General features: G+C 42.3%; 2 protein-coding genes across 9 annotated transcripts in view; both read left to right on the plus strand.

Moving 5' to 3' along the window:
* The window catches only part of TBC1D1 (TBC1 domain family member 1), a 240,046-nt gene that overhangs the window by 55,724 nt on the left and 172,731 nt on the right, over positions 1-11,591 (plus strand). The gene's annotated exons all lie outside the window — the stretch shown is intronic.
* PTTG2 (pituitary tumor-transforming 2) overlaps positions 1-11,591 on the plus strand; it is a 71,100-nt gene that overhangs the window by 44,339 nt on the left and 15,170 nt on the right. Inside the window, 3 exon segments of the mRNA XM_074396001.1 lie at positions 1,979-11,088; positions 11,091-11,537; positions 11,540-11,590. Coding sequence (XP_074252102.1) covers positions 11,061-11,088; positions 11,091-11,537; positions 11,540-11,590 — 526 coding nt within the window. The 5' untranslated portion in view covers positions 1,979-11,060.

Below are 11,591 nucleotides of genomic sequence, written 5' to 3' on the forward strand. Positions count from 1 at the left end.
CTATTTACTGTATACTGAACTATTTATGAATGAAATATTATGTCAGGAATTGTTTTTAAAAGTGATCTGTGGCAGGAGAAGTGTGTGTGGATACCGAAACAAGATTGGCCCCTGAGTTGACACTGGGTGAAATTGGGTGATGGAAGCTGAGAGTTCATTATAATATACTCTCTACTTTCCTATTTGTTTGAAATTTTTCATAAACGTAAGTGGTTAAAAAATATATGGCCTCGGAAACTATAAACAAAACATTGCTGCTGTAAGAACTGCATTATAGGAAGGAAGGAGGGGAATTATCTCCAGCTACATCCTGGGGACCAACCACCCTAATTAATTAACACATCAGAATGATAGCCTCTTTTTTATTCTTGAGTACGCCCAAGATCTTTTGCAAGATTTCTCTTCTGTGGTCGCCGCAGGGTAAGGAGCCTTGTGACACTCAGCTAGGGAACAGGAGATGGGGTGACACTCAGCCAGATTAGGAAAGTGGATCCTCAATATTTGAAAAGGGCCGGGAGCAGTAGCTCATGCCTGTAATCTCAGCACTTTGGGAGACTGAGGCAGGCGGATCACGAGGTCAGTAGTTCAAGACCAGCCTGGCCACAATGGTGAAACCCCGTCTCTACCAAAAGACAAAAATTAGCTGGGCGTGGTGGCATGCACCTGTCATCCCAGCTACTCGGGAGGCTGAGGCAGACAATTGTTTGAACCTGGGAGACGGAGGTTGCATCGAGCCCAGATTGCACCACTGCACTCCAGCCTGGTGACAGAGTGAGACTCCGCCTAAAAAAAAAAAAAAAAAAAATTGAAAAGGACATTCAAAACAATGTTTGAAAGAAGTCAGAGTGTTTGTTCAGTAAGAAACTTAGGATCTAGAAATGGTTATAGTGTTTATCCAGGAGAATGAACACTGAAGATCTGCAGAGAGGCCACAGTCTTTGCCCAGAGGAGAAATCATTCAGATATGATTTTCAGCTATTAGAATATTGACATGGCGCTCAGGTGATAATGGATATGTACTTTTACCCTGTCCCTCCCCGAGACTGTACAAATCTACATACAGACACCTATGAGTTCTCAGGCTATGTATAAGCCTTTCGCTGTATTACGATGCTCATCATCACTGTAGAGGACCTTCGCAGGAGCTGGAGGGGAAGGTGAGGAAGAAGGCCCCGCCTGGAAGGCAACAGTGAACCACCAGTGTCAGCAAAGTGAAGCTTGTTGCAAGGCCTGCGGTCATACGAACCCAACAGCTTTTAGTTCATCCCAGTAGCCCTGAGATTATTCATCCTTTGACTTCACACATACTTTGAAGTTTTGTTGTGATCTTCGCTGAGTCAGTGTGGAAGTCACAGGATAGGTTTTAGATTTTTTTACTTTTCAGCATGTGATTTAAAGTTCTGATGACTTGGGGAAAGGGTTGATCATCTTGTGCTAAATCATTGATGGAATTTAAATTAAAATCTCCATCTCCTAATCAGCCCAAATGTCCATCAATGACAGACTGGATAAAGAAAATGTGGTACACATACACCATGGAATACCATGCAGCCATAAAAAGAAACGAGATCATGTCCTCTGCAGGGACGTGGATGGAGCTGGAAGCATCATCCTCAGCAAACTAACTCAGAAACAGGAAACCAAACACCACATGCTCTCACTTATAAGTGGGAGCTGAATAATGAGAACACATGGACACAGAGAGGGGAACAACACATACTGGGGCCTGTGTGGGGGGTGGGGTGAGGGGAGGGAGAGCACTGGGAAAATCTGCTAATGCATGCTAATATCTAGGTGATGGGTTGATAGGTGCAGCAAACCACCATGGGACATGTTTACCTATGTAACAAACCTGCACACACTGCACCTGTACCCTGGAACTTAAAAATAAAACTTTTCAAAAAGGGAAAAATAAAATGTCCATCTCTTAAGTCCTGGTTTTTAAAAATTATTCCACATGGCTTTGTCATTTGCACAGATTATGTGATCGGTTTGAGTTGATTGGGGCTGCAGAAAAATTGTGCTAATTTACAGCGAAAATTAAATCAAGACATTTGATTGACAACATGTGATCATCATTGTGCATGGCTAGATGTGCCGATTGGTGACGTGCTTTTGGACATACCGTTTACTGTCTCAGCTGCAGGTAACTGGAATCCACATGCATTAGTTTCATTCCTCTCCCTCTCTGCCATGCAGACACATTTTGCATTCAGAGTCAGTAATTTCGTGCCTTTTCTGACAAGTTTGGGCTGAAAGCATGAATGCTAAATTTTGGAATACCACAGTGTGGTATAAAAACCATATTACTAATTAATGAACTAGAACCAGGTAGGAATTTCTTGGACGGATAAGAGAGAAATGGTGTTTTTAATCTGAAGTGATCCTGAGTAATTCTTCTGAGCTCAGTTTTTATTTTATTATTTTATTTTGTATATATATTTTTAAATTGTACTTTAAGCTCTGGGGTATATGTGCACATCCCGCAGGGTTGTTGCCTAGGTACACACTTGCTATGGTGGTTCGCAGTCTCTGTCCCTGCCCCCACGGCCTACATCAGGCATTTCTCCCAGTGTTTTCCCTCTCCAGCCTCCCCGACCACCTGCTGTCCCTCCCCGACACCCACTGTCTCTCCCCTAGACCCCCACTCACCCCAGTGTGTGATATTCCCCTCCCTGTGTCCACGTGTTTTCACTGTCAACACTGCCTACGAGTGAGAAAATGCAGTGTTTGGTTTTCTGTTGTTGTGTCGGTTTCTGAGCTCAGTTTTTAACTGACACATCTGAATATCAGACTTTATTAAAAACGTTTTCAAAATGTCATGTGCGATGAAAGCTTCATCAAGGAGAGGCATCTGAGTGTCATTACTAGTAATAGAATCCTGTTCCTGTAGTTTTTAATTCCCACATTGCTGAAATGAAGCAGAACCGGTTATATAGGATAATATGTAAAATCTACCTGGGAATTCAATCATTTTGCAATTAAGTTTGAGGTCTTTTAAAATCATTTTGTCTATGAAACATGTCACTTTAACTGTTTAATCACGACTTGAATAAGAGACAGGAGAAAACATACCTGGGAAAACACACATGATTGATGAGTGGAAAAGTGACTAAGGTTGATGTGTAGAATAGTGGTAAATTCTACAAAATCTTAGAGCTCCTTCAAGGGAGGGATAAACATAAGCCATGCCTGGGAGACAATTTGCATATTTTGAGTAGTTTGGATGGTTACTGTGGTTAGCTTGGTATGTGGGCAAGGACAGTAGAAAGTAAGAATGAGTTCAGCTAAAAGTAATAGAGCACCTAATTTACGGTAGCTCATATCTCATTTCTCATTTTGACATCCTTAACAACATCGCCTGGGAGCCCTTTATTCATGTAGATTCTCAGGCACTGCCTCAGCCCTGCAAAATCAGAATTTCCATTGTAAGGAGATTCCCAAGAGAGTCTGGTCTAGAAAATAAAGATAGAGATATTTCAGTGAATAAGGGTCTGAATGCAATTAGTTTCAAGGTGGCTGGATCTAGACCATCAATAATAGGCTTTTGTCTCATTCCACTTCACAATCCTTAGCACGTGGACTTCTGCCTTTAGTTGTGTGGCCTCAGGATTCCAAGATGGCTGCTGTGGTGAGTTCCAGGCAGGAAGGGAAGGGCAGATGTCTTCTAATATCTCATTGACCAGACCTGGGGCACATGTTTTGTTTTGTTTTGTTTTTAACCTTTCCTATGGTACCGAACGTGTTGACTTTTAGATGACTAACTTGGGATGATAAAAGGATTAACATTACTAATTTAAACACTTCATTCATTCATTAAAAAAAAATTGCCTACTATGTGTCAACTCCTGAGCATTCCATGGAGCTAAAGCTGAGATCGAAGGTCTCTGTCTATTGCCTGAACAAAATAAGGGTTATTTTACTGAAGAGGAAATGAGGGAATCCTTATTAGGTGGAATCATTATTAGCCCCAGGTAAGTTGAGGCCAGATTTGGAAGGGTCTTGGAAGTCATGTCAAGAATGGACTGAGACCAGTGAGGAGACCTTTAAGGTGATTCAAGGAAGACATGATGAGGACCGGCTCAGGACAGTAGTGGCTGCTTTGGAGTAAGGGCTGCATTGAAGGTCTGCTCTGAGGCGAAAATCCCTACTTAGTGATACTATATGTGAGCAATGAAGAGGAGGAGTGATTCACTGAAACTCTGATGGGATCCTTCACTCAGCTGTCTAAGACCAGTTGACTTGAGAAAAAAAAAAAAAATCTATGCATTGTATGACTCTTAGCAGTGGATTTATTTTGTTTTTAATTTATTTATATTTTGAGACAGAGTCTCACTCTGTCGTCCAGGCTGGAGTGCAGTGGTGCGATCTTGGCTCACTTAGCAGTAAATTTTTAAAAATTCCATGTATTTAACACATACACAGTCAGGTGACACCAAGCTCTGTAATCTAGGTTTTCCACCTAATGTGTCATGAACCGATTTCTGTCAGTTCATGTAGAACTGTCTCGTCTTTCTTTAACTCAGTTTTTATTTTTATTTGAAAAAGGTTGCAAAACATAAACAAGTTAAAAACCATGTACAGTATGATAAATTTAACAAACTATAAAAATAGAAATCACCCCTTCATTTTATTTCTGGAGCATGTGTCTCCCCCAGTTTTCCCAAAGGTAACACAGACTTGGCGAGAGATTCCCATGAACTACACATACATACCTCTCTATGTGTATTCAGTTGTCCCTCAGTGTGCGTGGAGACAAGTGGGTTGGTTCTATGACCTCTGTGGATACCAAAATCCATGGATGCTCAAGCCCCTGATATAAAATGACATAGTATTTGCCTATAACCTGTGCACACTCTCCCATATACTTTAAATCATCTCTAGATAACTTATGCTACTCAGTACAATGTAAATGCTGCATACATAGTATTATACTGTTTTGTTTAGGGAATAGTGACAAGAAAAGATGTCTGAACGTGTTCAGTACAGACACAACCATCCTTTATTTTTTTCCAAGTATTTACAATCCACGGTTGGTTGAATCCACAGAGGCAGAACCCATGGGTAAAGAGGGTCAACTGTATATAAATTACAATGTGTTACAATGCACAGTTTCCACCGCTACTCATTTTTACAAAACGTTCTGCCCTTATTTGTGATGAGCACCTGTGGTCCAAGAATCAGCAGTGTGAGAGGTTTACCTCAAAGTGTATGCTTTTCATTTTTGTATTTGCATATAGATTATAATACATATCATCTGGGCTTGTTGTGGTATCTCATGCCTGCAATCCCAGCACTTTGGGAGTCTAAGGTGGGAGGATCGCTTGCATCCAGGAGTTTGAAACCAGCCTGGGCAACATAGTGAGACCTTGTCTCTATTAAAAAAAGAAAAAGAAAAAAATAAATACCTTCCCCCAAAATACATATAAGCTGCTTTAAATAAACTTTTTTTTTTTTTTTTTTTTTTGAAACAATGTCTCTCTGTCACTCAGGCCTGAGTACAGTGGCACGATCTGGGCTTACTGCAACCTCTGCCTCCCAGGTTCAAGCCATCTTCCCACCTCAGCCTCCTGAGTAGCTGGAATGACAACCCACTAAGTTTTGTGTTTCTTGTAGAGATGGGGGTCTCCCTATGTTGCCCAGGCTGGTCTCTAACTTTGGGACTCAAGCAATCACCTACCTCAGCTTCCCAAAGTGTTGAGACTACAGGCATGAGCCACCGAGCCCAGCTTAATGAACTTCTAATACACTATGCCATTTAAAAATTTCATTCATTGTCTGACTCTTTCTTCACTAGGATATAAGTTTCCTGAGCGCAGGGAGTTTTGTTTTGCTCACAGATGTATCGCCACAGACTAGGTAGTACCTGGCCCCAAGTAGGTACTCAATATATATTGAATGTGAAATGAGTAAACTTCCAGTAGATTATCCTCATTGTGCTTAAAATGACCAAATGGCTTTTCCCTGTACTTCCATTCTGTGTCTTTTCCCCTTGATCTCACGTGGTGTGCTCAGGGAGGCCAACTAATGTTAGTACTAACTTAAGAAAAGTGGAGTGTAACCAGGCACAGTGGCTTACACCTGTAATCCCAGCACTTTGGGAGGCCAAGGTGGGCAGACCACGTGAGGTCAGGAGTTCAAGACCAGCCTGGCCAACATAGATAGTGAAACCCTAACTCTTCTAAAAATTAGCTGGGCATGGTGCAGCATGCCTGCAGTCCCAGCTACTTGGGAGCCTGAGGCATGAGAATCGCTTGAACCCGGGAGGCAGAGGATGCAGTGAGCAGAGATGGCGCCACTGCACTGCAGCCTGGGCGACAGAGCAAGACACATCACACACACACACACACACACAAGTGAAGTGTAGAAACAAATTCCCCCAAAGAAGCCACTGATGTATGCCATGGTGTAACTTAAAGGATTACTCTTATCCGGCCTTTGGGATTATCTGTACCATGGCCTCCATCTCCTTACACGAAGGATCAAGCCAACCACATAAACATTTAGACTCCCTGCATGATCTGGGAGAACATAAGCCGCTGATGAGTTTGTATAATACCCATGGCCACAGTTACACAATGTGGCAGGCATAACCCTTCCGCTCCAAAAGAAGGAAAGAGACAAATATATGATACATGATACTATACATGTTTTCATTCTTCACAATCATTAAAGATATAAATAACACTACTTTTTTAGGGAAAAGGAATTTATCTGTCAACAGGAAAATATATTGCTGGGCATGGTGGCTCATGCCTGTAATCTTAACACTTTGGGAAGCCAAGGCAGGAGGATCTCTTGAGGCGAGGAGTTCAAGAACAGCGTGAGCAACACAGCAAGACCCCTCTCTACAAAACATGAAAAGATTAGCTGGACATGGGGGTGCATGCCTTTAGTTCTAGGTACTCAGGAGATTGAGGTGGGGGATTGCCTGAGCCCAGGAGTTCGAGGCTTCAGTGAGCTATGATCACACCAATGCACTCCAGCCTTGGCAACAGAGCAAGGTCCTATCTCTTAAAAAAATAAAATAAAATAAATAATAAATAATATAGAAAGGGAAGAGAGTTGAGATTCCAGAATAGTCTTTCTGACTCCAAACTCCAATTTATTTTTATCCTACACCACTTTTTCATAAAAGTTCAGAACAAATTGTTTGATGTTTTTCTTATTGTTCATTATTACTTTTTAAAAGGTCAATTCTGACATTTGATTTACATTTCCTGACAAACTACATATCATTTTCCTCCCTCCCTTCTGTCTTTCCTTCCTTTTATTCTTCCATTTATAATGCAACAGATGATAGTTCGTCATGGTGTCCTGTAGGTCGTGTATTTTACTTAGCAATGCCAGATAAAATTATCAGCAGCCACTTGTGGAAAGCTTTGCTGGAAAATATTGCTTCAACCATACTTATTTGTTTCTTAAAATGTATTTTTGCTGATCTCCACTTAGAACAACAGAAACACAGATGGCTACAGTTACTGGATTTGCTCTAAGTTTTTATGCCCCTTTTCTCATATACACTTTTGGCGGTCAAGTTTACTTTCAAAAACATATGCTAAGAATAGTAACACATTTTTCAGACTTGAAGTTGTCTAGGAAAAAAGTATGCTCCACATTAAGAAAGAGTCTGCAGGCCGGGCGCGGTGGCTCACGCCTGTAATCCCAGCACTTTGGGAGGCCGAGACGGGTGGATCACGAGGTCAAGAGATCGAGACCATCCTGGTCAACATGGTAAAACCCCGTTTCTACTAAAAATACAAAAAATTAGCTGGGCATGGTGGCGCGTGCCTGTAATCCCAGCTACTCAGGAGGCTGAGGCAGGAGAATTGCCTGAACCCAGGAGGCGGAGGTTGCGGTGAGCCGAGATCGCGCCATTGCACTCCAGCCTGGGTAACAAGAGCGAAACTCTGTCTCAAAAAAAAAAAAAAAGAAAGTCTGCAAATTCAAAAAGCAGATTCATCTCCTAGAAAACCGATTCCCCGAGCAGGCCATTTTCGTCTCTACCCAATAAACACCAGATTCCTCAGCTTGGCAGTCAAGAACCTTGACCATATCTAGTCTCAGATGATTCTTCCTACTTTTTCTTCTGATTCCAAGCTACCGTACTCTATTTTCCAGCAAAATGGGTCTGTTTATTTCCCCGTGGCCACGCTTCCCTCTGTTTTGCTCATTGCTGTTTCTTTTGCCTGGGGAGATCTCCTTTTCTCTAAGCATTCCATCTCTCGCAGCTCAAAGGCCACCTCCTTCAGAAAGCGTTCCTGGGTTAGATTTGCTTTCACATCTCTAGATGTCATTGGTCTTTATTTGTCCCTTCTTTAGGACACATATGCTACATCTTTTGCTTTATTTCTGCCCCAATTTAGAGAACCATTAGAAGGCTATTAATAAAAAAAACGAGCTGGGCACGGTGGCTCACGCCTGTAATCCCAGCACTTTGGGAGGTTGAGGCGGGTGGATCACGAGGTCAAGAGATCGAGACCATCCTGGTCAACATGGTGAAACCCCGTCTCTACTAAAAATACAAAAAATTAGCTGGGCGTGGTGGCGCGTGCCTGTAATCCCAGCTACTCAGGAGGCTGAGGCAGGAGAATTGCCTGAACCCAGGAGGCGGAGGATGCGGTGAGCCCAGATCGCGCCATTGCACTCCAGCCTGGGTAACAAGAGCGAAACTCCGTCTCAAAATAAAATAATAAAATAAAATAAAATAAAATAAAAAAAGAATGTGCCAGAACGGTTGAAAGAAGGTATTTAACAGTAATTCCTGCTAATGGTATAATGAGACAGGATTGCAGGCAGGTGGCCTGCAAACATGTTTTAAAATTTCCCTACAGGCTGGGCTCAGTAACTCACACCCATAATCCCAGCTCTTTGGCAGGCCAAGGCAGGCAGATCACAAGGTCAGGAGTTCGAGACCAGCCTGGCCAACGTAGTGAAACTCCGTCTCTGATAAAAATACAAAAAAATTAGCCAGGCGTGGTGGCAGGTGTCTGCAATCCCAGCTATTTGGAAGGCTGAGGCAGGAGAATCACTTGAACCCAGGAAGTGGAGGTTGCAGTGAGCCGAGATTGTGCCATTGCACTCCAGCCAGGCAACAGTGCAAGACTGTCTAAAAAAAAAAAAAAAAAAAAAAAAAAAAAAAAAAAAGTTGCCTACCATAGTGTTTGAAAAAAAAAAAATTCAATTTAATTGGAATGCTTGCATATTGGCACACACACTCTACCCCACCCGCTTCCCTTTTCCCCATTGCCCTTATACTGGCACACCACATAGTTACATTCCTTGACTGACCCTGGGTGGCACTTGAGTTTACAAGCTCCATGTAGATGTTACATCAATCGTTTGATACACCAGGTCCAAATCATGGCTCTGTTACTTTCTAGCTAGCTGTCTCAGGTTAAGAGCAAGACTTCTAATGATATCTTTGAATAGTGCTTTGTATTAGAGGTGGCCTTATGCAAATAAACAGGTACAGTTGACCCTTGAAACATGTGAGTTTTAGGAGTGGCAATCACCTGCACAATCAAAAATCCACCTATAAATTGGGTGCAGTGGTTCACACCTGTAATCCCAGCACTTTGGGAGGCTGAGGTGGGTGGATCATCTGAGGTTAGGAATTCAAGACCAGCCTGGCCAACATGGTGAAACCCCGTCTGTATTACAAATAAAAAAATTAGCCAGGTGTGATGGTGGGAGCCTGTAATCCCAGTTTGTCGGGAGGCTGAGGCAGGAGAAGGGCTTGAATCCAGGAGGCAGAGGTTTCTGTGAGCCAAGATAGCACCACTGCCCTGGGCAACAGGCTACATCTCAAAAAAAAAAAAAGAAAGAAAGAAAAAAAGAAAGAAAATCCACCTGTAACCTTTGACTCCCAAAAAACTTAATAGTCTTCTGTTGACCTTACCAATAACACGGTTGACTAACATATATTTTGTATGTTATATGTATTATATCCTGTATTCTCACAATAAAGTAAGCTGGAGAAAAGAAAATATTAAGAAAAATTATAGAAGAGAACATTATTTATTAAGTAGAAATAGATCATCATAAAGGTCGTCACCCTCATTGTCTGCACGTTAAGTATGCTGAGGAAGAGGCAGAGGAGGGGTTGGTCTTGCAGTCTCAGAGGTGGTAGCGTCAGGAAAAAATCTGAGAACAAGCGGATCCATGCAGCTCAGTCCTGTATCGTTCAGGACTCAACTGTGTATTTTTGCATATGGGCTCAAATACATACACACATATGGCCGTGAGTCAAAGATTCATAGAATGAATTAGACAAGGATATCTATCACTGAATTGAAATGGCTGACTGCAAAACTGCCCTCAACTTATCTCTAGGCCTTAGAAACAGAAGTGACCCTTTGCTGCTGTGAATCAATAGCCTGGACTAGATTGGGGTTGGGTTGGCACAGGTATGTAGTCTTCGCCTCGGTCCACTATTCCTGCCCAAGCAGTCATCGCTAGCAGTCACATTGCTCAGACAGGGCCTCCCGGCTCTCCCCACCACTGTTTGCTGGATTTACACCACCGGTAGATCAGAGCTGGCAAAAGGGATAAATCAGGATGAAACATTTGGGCACTTTGCAGTTTAGAGGAACTTTGGGGGTGCTGCTTTAGTAAAAAACGGAAGACTTGCATTTATTAAAGGTTAGTAAGAAGTGAAATCACGTATGCAAAAGTACATTATAAATTAGAAAATACAATAAAGGCAGAAACTATTTATTTATTGGTTGCTCTGCACTTTACCTAAGTGGTTTTTGATCATCTCACAATGTGTAGGAGTTGAGTTTTACCTTCATTTTATGGATGTGGAAATAGGACTTGCATGTTAGGTAACTTGCCTAAATCTCTCAGCTAACAGAAAGTGGTGTTCCTGAGATTCCGGGTCTGTTTGACCTCAGGCCTGTACTCTTTGTATGAGTTCATGCTGACTCCCAGATGACATGCTAAGCACGTGTATTAGATATTACACCAATTTCCACTATAGTTAATGTTCTATCTAAATATAAAGTGAGACCATGGTCTTAGATGAATGTGGCTATTGAGAGCAGCGATAATCCAGAATGGCTACTCTGATCTATGTCGATAAGGAAATGGAGACCCAGGCACTGGTGTGGCTGCTAAGGACAGGCTAAAGCTGGGGTCTGAACCTTCAATCAAAGCCTTAGATGGGAGATGACAAGTTTTAACACCATGTTTTGGCAAAACGTTCGATGCTCCACCAGCCTTACCTAAAGGTACCAGAAAGGCTTTGGGAACTGTCAAAAGAGCTACAGAAAAATCAGTAAAGACCAATGGACCCAGCACACAAAAACAGCCAAGGTTTTCTGCCCAAAAGGTGACTGAGAAGACTGTTAAAGCAAAAAGCTCTGTTCCTGACTCAGATAATGCCTGTTTAGAAATAGAAAAATTCTTTCCCTTCAATCCTCTAGAGTTTGAGGGTCCTGACCTGCCTGAAGAGCAGCAGATTGCACACCTCCCCTAGAGTGGAGTCCCTGTCATGATTCTTGGTGAGGAGAGAGAGCTTGAAAGGCTGTTTCAGCTGGGCCCCCTTCACCGGTGAAGATGCCATCTCCACCATGGGAAGCCCATCT

The sequence above is a fragment of the Saimiri boliviensis genome, chromosome 3, assembly GCF_048565385.1.
Source record: "Saimiri boliviensis isolate mSaiBol1 chromosome 3, mSaiBol1.pri, whole genome shotgun sequence".
Classification (NCBI taxonomy): domain Eukaryota; kingdom Metazoa; phylum Chordata; class Mammalia; order Primates; family Cebidae; genus Saimiri; species Saimiri boliviensis.